Source organism: Myxocyprinus asiaticus, chromosome 39 (genome assembly GCF_019703515.2).
Source record: "Myxocyprinus asiaticus isolate MX2 ecotype Aquarium Trade chromosome 39, UBuf_Myxa_2, whole genome shotgun sequence".
Taxonomy (NCBI): domain Eukaryota; kingdom Metazoa; phylum Chordata; class Actinopteri; order Cypriniformes; family Catostomidae; genus Myxocyprinus; species Myxocyprinus asiaticus.
In genome coordinates, this window is record NC_059382.1 from 39,715,605 (window position 1) to 39,727,957 (window position 12,353).

Consider the following 12,353-nt stretch of genomic DNA (forward strand, 5'->3'; position numbering starts at 1 on the left):
TCGTATTTTGAGTTATCGAAATTGGTATTGAATTGAATATTGTAAAAGCCAAATTACTTTCATATGTAAGCAAAATGTACCTTATTAACTGAAATATACCCAAATTAAATGGAACTGAATGAAACTGAATTGGAATCGAGTCAAATCAAGCGCTTGTGAATTGGAATTGAATAGAATTGGGAATTCTGTATCAATAGCCGGCCTTATATGTGATTTTATATGCAAGTGAAATCATGTGTCAAAACATTGAAATGTACACCGTTTAATCCTTCTGTAGACTTATACTGAGTAGACTGATTCACCGGTACATCACCGTAAACATCTCTCATTCAGAAGTTACAAATGTTTTTATGTTGTTTTCTGGTCTGATATAGTCACAGTATTAAAAATGTCTGTGATGATCCCATCTGTATGAATGTAAGAGCTGCTTTTAACCCCTGAAGAAGGCTTTTGTTGCATCTCACAGCACAGCACATTGAAGAGATATGGAATGTTGGTCACAAATATGGCGGCGCGGTCATACAGTGATGTCACATAAAACAGGTCAATGAAGTGCAACAGTGCCCACCCACTTTTTCAAGCGTCTTGGTTTTGGAAGTGTTTTTCCCCATTCATTACTTCAAATCCTTCATAAAAGAGATGAAGTGAATGAACCAAAGCAACCAGCTCCGAGGTGAAGCACAACATTTTAAACTTTGATTTGGTACAAGTACAAGATTGTGCAATTAACGTCTTTCATAAGGGAATGAACTACAATCCCGTGAAGCATTGCAAGTGAAGTAATTGAATTAAAAATGATGGAAAAATATCAAACTTTTGATTTATAGTATAGAAACAGTATATTTTAAGTTTATTGCAAAGTATTCAGTTATATACAAATATGTGAGCAGTATGAGACTAGATTGCCTCATTCACACTATGTCGCTGCAAAGCTCTTTTGGTGCACTTTGTTTGCTGCGACTCTGATTGGTGGATTCTCCCCCTCAGGATCATGGGAAGTGTAGTTCTTGACCAGGAATTCAGCTCTTAAGCACAATTTTTAAAAAGTTACGTTGAATAATGCAGACTGATGGCATCATCAGAAGCATATACCATCGATTAACTACCTCAGAGCTAACAGTACGACTGTCTTTAAAGGTTTGTAGGTTATCGATATTAAAAATCAACTCCCCTATGGAAAAAATGAATGGAAGTTTTACTTCCAAAACCAGGACTTCCAGACTGTTGCACTGTATTAAGGATATTACAGCAGTATATTGTCTTATAGTATATTAGCAGGAAAAGCTTAATTCCCCAGTGTTTAGATGATCAGAGTGTTTAGTGGTAAATGAATGAACAAAATTTCCCCAGGACAATTTTAGACCAGAAGGAAGTTGATCTCTGTGTTCCTACTCTACATTTAGGATTAACTGCTCAAATGAAGTTGTAGTGAAAGTGGTTTATACCAGTGGATTGTACGATTGTTTCAGAAGGGTTATATTGATCCACCAGCTAAACCAGGGCAGAGTGTGTTTCTTGTTTTTCAGTCATGTCAGTAATGGTTCCCTGGTGCAGTCAAACATTAAGAATCAGAGTGATTCGTTCAGGTCACAGGAATGATGATGGCCTACTTTGAGAAGTTATCAGCACCTGATGCTGGTTAGATGGCCATTATGATCTCTGGAGAGATGTATTTCCATGTTGTATTTCCAGTGTGTAGTGTGTGTGATGTAGCCATATGTTTGTTTTTGTGACTCACAGACGTGTGAATAACTAAAACGAGGAACAAGATATTGCCATTTTGATCGCATGAACTCACCCACATAGTGGAATCTCTGGTAAACTCCAAAGGAGTTTCATATAAGACAAGTTTGGTGTTTTCCTGGTTAATTATGCCATTTATGTGTGATGTGTGCTCTTTTTGTGCAACTAGAATCAATCTAAGAAACAAATACCTTTCCAATTAAAAGTGCTATAGATTGCATTATGTCACCTCAAGCTAAATGAAGACATAAGATATTATAGGATGTATTTAGGCCTTCAGAAAGGTAACAGGGTTGACTGTTTTTAATTTGACATTGCTTTGGATAAAAGCATCTACAACATTAATAACAACATGAGGCTTCAAGGTGTTCATTTGAAAGATTATTAAATGCTAATATTTCTACAAATATCCATTTCATCCATATTGTTCAATTGATTTATATGCAAAACCATGGGAACAGTTGATTCTAAGAACATAACAAGCAAAACATGATTAAAAATCGGCCACACTTACCTGTCCTTACAAAGTTCGCTTCCTGAAAAGACAATGATGTTACCCTTGAGGGTTTTTTTCTTCTTGATTTATGAAATAGTTCATGCATAATCTTAAAAAAAAAAAAAAAAAAAAAAAAAAAACTCTCTTCATGGTTTAAGTCATTATTCACGTTTAAGTTACTGATGGACTTGCTCAAGAGGCAAGGGTTTTGAAGAATGAACAATAATTACATTGTGAAGAGAACTGATATCACTTTATTGATCTTGTATTAATATCGTTTATTAAGATATGACTGTATTGACTTCATTGGGAATGGGTGTTGGTATTGTGGCCACAGGTTTTTCCTGTGGGTGGTGTGAGTCACTCAGTTTTGTATTTTGAGCCAAGGTCATGACAGCATGTGAGTTCGGGGTGTTTGTTCGTGGTCTGTCAGTTCTGCTTTCCGTGTTGTCTGAGGGTTTGTGAAGTACTGAAATGATGAAGCAGTGGGCACACTAGGGCTGCATGATATGTAAAAATGATTTTATCGATAATCGCCTTAAATATCGCGATATGCAATTATATTGTCAACCCCCCTGCCGAGCATTGGTGAATTTTTTTGCTTTATTGATTTTGCTTTCAAATTGAATTCATTTATTGAAACACACAAAACATAAACTAAATACATTTCTAAATTCAAATTGCACTTTAAACGAAAAAAGCAATTAAAAAAAGTGATCAAAAAATCTTATTTAACCACCTCCCCAAATCCAAACATTTGCCATCACGCAAGTATCAGTCAGCGACAACAGGTGGAAAATGACTAACAGCCTACAGATTAATAACTAAAGACAATTATAAATGTAAAGACAATAATCATCATAATAAATAAGCCTAATAAAGTCTCTTGTGTTCCCAAAATAATGCTGCCAAATGTGTGTTCTTATCGAATTTGTGTTTGTATTGCGTTTTGGTAATACAGTTAATGCTGCCTAAAGAAAAGAAAATAGAACTACATTTTAGGTTCAAGGTGAATGTGTCTTGTATTATATTATGATTTAATCATTTTCGTCTTTGTTTCTTTAATACAAAGATGAATATTACTGAATCTGCAGAGTTGCGTTCACAATGCATGCCAACCGCATGGAAATAAAGCGAACTAAACTCACATCACCTCCTGAGATGATTGGAGATAATTAGCAGCATTCTCACAGATGACATTATTCCTGCAAACAGTTTTCAGATGAATGAAACAGAGAAAAAAAGAGTAAAAACTCTTTACATGCATGTGTTCCACGAGACAGACTCATGCTGCACGTGTCTGGACAAACAGCGAATCAGACTCAAGCATTGACGGCTTTTCTTTTGTCTGTTCTTAAAAATATAATAAAGTGTGTTTCTTCAAGCACATCTTTGTGTCTAACAGCATTTCATGTCATGTGTCACTCCGAGACGTCTTTCAGGTCGCCCGCCTGTTGCGGGTAGATGAGCGAAATCACCTGTGCATGACATACCTGCATTTGGACGAGGAGCTCGCAAACTGGATTCAGCCTCATCGCATTTGGCGGTTGGCGGGTGCTCTTTCACCCCCTGGGCTACTGTTTAATATATTTGCTGACTTCCCAGATCCATGGTTTTACCATTTCCCGATATTGTCGATCATCGTCTGTCAATGAGTGTCGCAGTCGGCATCGGGATATTTGTAAGACATCGTCGATATCCGACAACATAGTCCTATTGCCCAGCCCTAGGATACACGGGAACATCACTGTATGCTGCCGTCACATTTCCCCCTCTGGTCTATGTGTAATTTATACATTTTTCATGCTCTTATTGATAAAACTGAAAGAAAGATTTGAATTAATTTATGTCATTTTTGGTCGAAGTTCTAGACCACTCTTGGAAGCCAAATATCTGTGGAGTCTCTTCAAAGAGAGCATGATTAATGATGTAAATGGGTAAAAGTCCCACCAAACAATTAAGCAAGCATCATATTATATTTGTATAACAATTATCTTTGTGTTAATGATTATTAGTAGGGATGCAACTATTTTTGATAATCGATTAATCTTCGAATATTTCTTCGATTAATCATATGTTATTTCCTATATTTTATTAAAATGTGATTTAAAAAAAATGTGAAATGATAAAGTGCGTTAAGTATTTGTTTTGATTTACAGTACTGAATTCACGATTCTATACTCTCACAAAACTTTGAACAAAGCCTAAATCATGAAAAGTTAAGTTTAAAAATGTATTATTATGACTTTCAGGACATATGAAAAACATCCTAGTTACTTGCGTATCCTCCATTCCCTGATGGAGGGAACGAGACGTTGTGTCAATGTAGTGACATTAGGGGTCACTCTTGGGAGCCCGAGACACCTCTGGTCTTTGATAAATGGCCAATGAAAATTGGCGAGTGGTATTTGCATGCCACTCCTCCGGACATACGGGTATAAAAAGAGCTGGTATGCAACCACTCATTCAGGTTTTATGCTGAGGAGCTGAGACAAGGTCTGGCCATTTCAGCGGGTAGTTCAGCGTTGTGGCAGGAGGAACACAACTTCTCGTTCCCTCCATCAGGGAACGGAGGTTACGCAAGTAACCAGGACTTTCCCTATCTGTCACTCACTCGACATTGTGTCGATGTAGTGACACTAGGGGTCCCTATACAAAATGCCACAACTGGCTGAACTGTGTTACGTGAACTGGCGGTGTGTGACGGGCAGACAGCCGTGTGCCTTATAGCCAGCGCACCAGGCGGACACGTAACCTCCCCCAACATAGTTATGAGTGTTGAACGGCCCTTTGGGGACAAGTCGACTACCCAAAAGATAGAGACAGGCTAGCCCAGTTGTGGCCTCTTTTCCCCTTCTTTTTTCCACTCCCTAAAAAACAAGGGGGATTATCCGACTGGGCCACCAGGTCTATTCGGGGGGTTTCCCTCTCAAGGGGAGGACACCGCGGAGACCACACCTCGCCCAAAGAGAGGGGGGGATATTTAAGTGGAAAATACGTCACATGGTCTTGCCGAGCATGTGGAGAAGTCTCATGGTAGATCTAGCCAACGGGGGAGGAGTTACTACAAACATGGAGACTGTGGCAGAGGGGGCTCTGCCCAAGGAAAATGCAGTTTGCCAACAGGGAAACGAATTAGTGGAAGATATACATCGCATGGGGTTACCTTACAGGGAACTGCCACATGCGGAGCACCTACCCCAGAACAAGGCTCTTAGTTAGCACGTGTACTGGGCTGGCAGCAAGTCTCTCCGAAGACTCGACTGCCACAGGGCTTGGAGGAAGTCAACCAGGGAACATAGTTTGTGAACACTACTAGGAATTAATGGCACACGTCTTCAACTCAGAGGAGGTGAAAGACGCTATGATTGCCAGCAACTCAAGGCAGTTGATGTGCCAACGCAGCTGCGGGCCCGTCCATAAGCCGGCGGCTGCGTGCCCGTTGCAAATAGCGCCCCAGCCCGTTTTGGAAGTGTCTGTCCTGACCACAACGCGCCTGGAGACCTGCTCTAGGGGAACACCTGCCCGTAGAAACGAGAGGTTGGTCCAAGGGCTGAAGAGACGGTGACAGACCAGCATGATGGCCACACGATGTGTCCCGCAGCGCCATGCCCATCTCGGGACTCGAGTCTGAAGCCACTGCTGAAGTGGTCACATATGCATCAACCCGAGCGGAGTGGCCACCGCTGAGGATGCCATATGCCCTAGGAGCCTCTGAAAGAGTTTCAGTGGAACCGCTGTTTTCTGTTTGAACGCCTTCAAACAGGTCAGCACCGACTGTGCGTGCTCGTACGCGAGGCGCGCTGTCAATGAGACTGAGTCCAACTCCAAACCGAGAAAAGAGATGCTCTGAACTGGGGAGAGCTTGGTCTTTTCCCAGTTGACCCGAAGCCCTAATCGGCTGAGGTGCGAAAGCACCAAGTCCCGGTACGCACACATGTCCCGAGAGTGAACTAGGATTAGCCAATCGTCGAGATAGTTGAGAATGTGAATGCCCACTTCCCTTAGGGGGGCAAGAGCTGCCTCTGCGACCTTCATGAAGACACAAGGGGATAAGGACAGGCCGAAAGGGAGGACCTTGTACTGATATGCCTGACCCTCAAATGCAAACCGCAGGAAGGGTCTGTGTCAAGGTAGAATCGAGACGTAAAAGTACGTGTCCTTCAGGTCTACCGCCGCGAACCAATCTTGATGCCGGACGTTTGCCAGAATGCGTCTTTGCGTCAGCATCTTGAACGGGAGTCTGTGTAAAGCCCGGTTCAGTACTCGCAGGTCCAAGATTGGCCACAACCCACCGCCTTTTTTTGGTACGATGAAGTAGGGGCTGTGAAACCCCTTCTTCATCTTGGCCGGAGGGACAGGTTCTATCGCACCCTTCCGTAGGAGGGTGGTGATCTCCGTGTGCAAGGTAGCAGCATTTTTGTCCTGGCGAACTGAATCGCTTAGCCGAGTCGGACAGTCCGGACCAGCCATCGCGACAGATTGGAAAGCGCAAGCCACGCATCCAAGTTCCGCGTGAGGGGGACCAAAGGGACAACATCGTCGGACGTACCAGCAGGTGGGGCCTCGTGGTGGGGTGGAGCTCGAGGTGCCACACCATGTCGTGGCCGTGCTGAGTCTAGGGACATCGCAGCACTTACCTGGCTCCTTGTGACCACCCCCGGAACAGCCTGGGATGGGGGAGGAAGAGGCCTGTCCTCGCAAAGCGTGGAGACTGTCACATCGGGGGCGGATGTGTGCCACAGCTGGGTGCGCAGGGGCGGGGAGACCTCCACTGGAGCGCCAATCCTGCAAAGGAAAAAAGGTGGATGGTGGTTGTGATGATGACCGTGCACACCGGGTATGTGACCCAGGGAAGGAGGAAACTGCTCTTTTGCTGAACTGTTGGGTACCGCAGCCATTTGGGCATGCGGCGAAATCAAATGAAAAGGCAACAAAAGATTCTCCACCAGGCCCTCCACCAGGGGATGGAGTGGTCTTACTACCAGCTCCAGTGCAGTGGGTTCTGTAGACCCTGGGTCGCCTGTCTCAGGGGCGATTTGGCGATCTTCGTGGGTTCTTGGCGGCCGGCCGTGAGACAGGTGCAAGGAACCGTGTCTTGTTGGCCTCACCCATCTTGACCAAGTTGAGCCAAAGGTGGCACTCCTGGAACACTAATGTGGACATTGTCCGCAGAGAGACCGTGTCGTGACCTTCGTCACTCGGAGAGCGAGATCGGTCGCCGAGCGCAGTTCCTGCATCAGATCTGGGGCGGAACTACCCTCGTGCAGTTCTTTTAGCGCCTTGGCTCGGTGGACCTGCCAGAGGGCCATGGTGTGCAGGGCAGAGGCGGCTTGTCCAGCAGCGCTGTAGGCCTTGGCCATCAGGGACGACGTGAACCTACAGGGCTTGGACGGGAACTTTGGGCGTCCACGCTAGGTGGTGGCGCTCTGCGGGCGTAGGTGCACCACAAGCGCCTTATCCACCGGGGGAATCGCCATATAGCCGTTGGCCGCCCCGCCATCGAGGGTAGTGAGGGCGGGGGAACTGAGAAATCGGGACCGGGCAGTAAAAGGTGCCTCCCACGATTTTGTCAGCTTCTTGTGCACTTCCGGGAAGAAAGGCACTGGAGCGGGGCATGGCAGCTTTGAGCGGTGCCACAAGCCCAGGAGCCAATCATTGAGGGTTCAGGGGAGAGCGGAGGGTTCCACTCTGGCCCGAGGCTCGCGGCCGCCCCGGAAAGCATGTCCATCATCTCTGCATCAGCCTGTGACTGGGCAATCGTCCCCGAAGGGGGGAAGCCCAGCTGAGGCTTCTGCGTCTGACTGGACAAGCCCTCTTTCCGATGCTGCGCTCGAGAGCTCATCAGCTTCGCGGCTCCTAACAAGAGGTCGAACTCGCCGTGAGAGGAGCCGGCGGACTCATCCGGAAGCCCGATCGGGGCAGACGAGTGTGCTGGGGAATGGGAGGTCCACAGGGGGAAACCCAGCGGAGGCGGACCCATCGGGGTCCCCAAATCGCCCCCAGTGCTAGCCGCGCTGGCCTCAAACCCGTAGGTAGGAGGACCGAGGCGGGGAGCCGCTGGGAAACACCCACATCGCAGTGAGAACATGAACCATCCATGAACGCTGCCTCCGTGTGGGTCGCGCCCAGACACGAAAGACAGCGATTGTGACCATCTGAAGTTGAGAGGTAACGACCGCAACTAGGAATAACACACAATCGGAAAGGCATCTTTAAAAAGACGCGTCTTTAAAAAGACGTTCTGTTTGTGCCGCTCTTTTAGAGAAATATACTCTTTCAGGAAAATATACTCTCTTTTTTCTGCCGAAGCGCCCAGGGGCGTTCTCTGCAGTGCACCAGTGCAGAGGAGGGAGAAGCCGCTGAAATGCGCCGTCAGATCCAGCAGAGGTGAATGAACAGTCAGCTCAGTAGACATCGACCGTTCGGCTCCGAAGAGAAAATCTGAATGAGTGGTTGCATGCCAGCTCCTTTTATACCCGTATGTCCGGGGGAGTGGCATGCAAATACCACTTCTCAATTTTCATTGGCGTTTTATCAAAGACCAGAGGTGTCTCGGGCTCCCAAGAGTGACCCCTAGTGTCACTACATCAACACAACGTCGAGTGATTGACAGATGGGGAACAGTTCCTTTACTTGTAAAACTTAAAAAGTACTGTTCATTAGAGTAAAATGATCCATCATGATGGAGTGGGACTAAAAATCAGCCCAGAACAGGGCAATGGTGACACCAGAGTAGAAATATTACTAATTCTGCCCAGCTGAAAAATACATAATTATGTTAGATACATTTATTTGAAAACTGTCACTAATTACATACATTTTATGTATTTTAAATTAATATTGTACGTTTTAAAATAGTATTGCCACTGGTAACATGTTTAAAAATTATTCTTTTCAGAAATACATTTTAATGGTAGTGCATGCTTATCCAGTAAAATAATATTTACCATAGTATTCACTGATGAAATCAGACAGTACATTTGGAACTATCAGGGCCATTAGCATTATTATACATTATATTCAGCATTATAACAGTTTCATGTAGTACAGTCATCTGTAAACGAAGAGCAGATTCACTCATGTGCTGAAAAGATGCTTTCCATTGCCCATTGTATTACATGTGCATACATGATGAGGAGAAACCATCTAAAACACTGTAAAATCTGGCACACTTTGACCTCTGAGACATCAGTGTGATATCTGTGAGCTACACAATTGATTACATTGAAACTGAAATCATGGTATGATGTTGCATGGGTTTAATCAAAATGATTGCGCTCCCTTTCTCCATTGCGATCGGTTTGACGTGGATGTGCGTGCTCTCTTGCACATTGAAGTTTAACGGAGACTCGCTTGTGATAAAAACATACAGTTTTGCGAAAACACGGAAATAAGCACCTGATTTTGAATTCATAACACGTATACATTATAAAACATAGAAAACAGCAGTAAATGTGAGTTATGCGTTGGAAAGAAACAACTCTTAAGCACATCAAACAGCACATTCACTCTTGCTGGGTTTCCATCCAAAATGTTTAGCATTTTTTTTAGCGCATGTCTAAAAATTTGACTTATGGAAATACGAATTGTTGCGCATTTCCATCCACTACGTAATGCACATTATCATGAGGGAGCCGCCTCGTCGTGATGGAGCAGCTGAATGACCTCTCCCTGCTTTGGAGACAGTTTTATTTGCAAGATTGGAGCAAGTATCTCATTTTATTAAATGCATCTACGAGACCGCAGAATAAGTGTAATATTTGATATAATGTGGACTGAAAGAGCTGCGATGCCCACACACTGCCAGTCTCCACATACCTGGGAGCGCCCGCTCTCAAAACTGTTCTGGTAGATTGTGAGGTCCCACTTTATCGACCAGCTGTGGGTTAAACACTCCGAATGACAAGCGCTATGTTCAAAGAATTGTGTGCCAAGGTCGGCCCTTTCGGTGGGCTAGTCACATCAAGCTATCGCACACTCATAAAACATGCACGAATGGTCAAAACACATCATCGTTTTCAATCACCTCAATGCACATTTTAACTAATGCAAAACTCTACAAAATCCACCTCCTCCTAGCGCATTACATTTTAAGCAAATTTAAAATGTTTATTCACATATCAAGCGTTTCCATTCAGGATTTCTTATGTGCATAGAATAAAATAAAGGCTGTTATTTGGCATGACATCAATGCAGTTCTGTACTGAAATGTTCTAACACTTGTGCTCTTCTGTAACAGTGAAACTAAAGTCATTTAATGATAAAGTGTTCAATAAGGTTGCTAATTCGACTCTAATAAGTCAATGTTTATGCAGCAATGGTTATTTCTGGTAAGCTACTCTGAAGGTTAAGTCTCTTTATCAAAGGCATGATGCTGTCAGCTCATGTGCGGTCAGTTATCAGCCCAGATGTTTAACCACTACACCACAACACCACCGATAAGAGCTTATGTGGATGGAGTATTGGCTATTAGTCTATTCATTGACTTGAAAAAATAAATAATTTCGGTCCAACTTTATATTAGGTGTCTTTAACTACTATGCACTAATTTTAAAATACATTCAATACAATTAATTTATTGTGTAACTACACAAGATTCACATTAATTAAATGCAGGTAGTTTAAATGTAAGTATTGTACACTGCAGCAACACATGTGCATGATATGTACATTGGATCAAATACTTAAGTGCATAGTAGTTAAAAACACCTAATATAAAGTGGGTTCATAACTTCTTATTCTACTGTAATTCTTTATTTGTGAGCTGCTCTTAAATTCTCATAATTCCAACTTCTTCATTAGCTTTGTATCTGTGGGCTATTCATGTCTCTGATGTCACAGAGTGTGTTTGTTGTGTTGCAGGTTGCTGGAGAGCAGAAATATCACCCAGAATGCTTTACGTGTCTGAACTGTCGAGCGTTCATCGGTGACGGAGACACGTACGCTCTGGTGGAGAGATCCAAACTTTACTGGTATGTCACTAAACATTTCATTCACTTGAGTCAACATTTAAACACTTTTACCAAAGATGTCAGACATGTGTGTGTGTATTGGTATGCAAATTACCTACAAGCGCCTTTCGCCATCGAACGTTTTTGCATCAGTTCAAATGGGATCACATTTCCCTGTGACACTACTGATGGTGTGTTGTCCACGCATTCTCCACGACACGGGTTCTGGTCCATTGGAAACCAGGAAGATATCATGTTCAGCTAAACAATTGTCAGCATGATTTGGAGGTTGCATTTTTGCTCTAAAATGAAGTTTTTACTCCACTGATGGTTAGGTTTAGGGTTGGGGTTTGGTCAGAGTCTGTTGACTGTATTACGGCATTCAAAACTAAAAATACAACTTGTTTTGGCGCCACCCTGTGGCCATTCACCTCAACAACACTTCCAGTTTTGGCCACTGGGGGCAGTGATTTGAATTTGGGCAAGTACGAAGTGAATTCAGCAGCAGAACTTTCCATCTTCTGTCGCCAAATTCACGGTATGGTCAGTCTGGTGCAGATGTTATATAGCTGTACTCTATAGTTTCATTTTAGAGTTTCATTGAGGGGGATTATATTTTCATGTATTTATTCATATATCAAGTTAAAGTAAGTAAAAGCATGAGTATTATAAACCTCTTCAGAATGAATCTGATCACCCTGTCTGGGCTTTATTTTGCGATAATATCTGACTGACCGCACATCATTCCATAAATGTTTTTGGTTGGATCATAGACGGGAGTCATTTAACTTTCATAACAAGACATATTTCAGCAAATAATGAAGGGGAGGACTTTATTTTATCCATTGAGATAAAAAATTATTTGATTGGACCGTTCGGCCGACTGGATTGATTTTGTTGATGGATATAATGTGTTTTCTGCTCACACAGCCTTAGTGACGACAATAGAAAAGAAAAGGTGTTTCAGAGGTGGTGATTATATTTTGATGAAACAATACTAAATCAGTATTTATTTTAAGAAAGAAATGCACTCAGGAATCGTTCACATTATGTAAATAGGATACATATTGATTTCACGTTGACTTTGTTTCCATGTATATTAGGGCTGAAACGATTAGTTGACGTTATCGACAACGTCGACAATAAAAAAATGTCCAATT

General features: G+C 43.2%; 1 protein-coding gene across 4 annotated transcripts in view; it reads left to right on the top strand.

Annotated features, from left to right (window-relative positions):
- The window catches only part of LOC127429797 (LIM domain kinase 1-like), an 83,362-nt gene that overhangs the window by 53,580 nt on the left and 17,429 nt on the right, over nucleotides 1-12,353 (top strand). For all 4 annotated transcript variants that reach the window (XM_051679015.1, XM_051679017.1, XM_051679016.1 and 1 more), the window contains one exon: nucleotides 11,105-11,214. In XM_051679015.1, coding sequence (XP_051534975.1) covers nucleotides 11,105-11,214 — 110 coding nt within the window. The remainder of the gene's footprint in view (nucleotides 1-11,104; nucleotides 11,215-12,353) is intronic.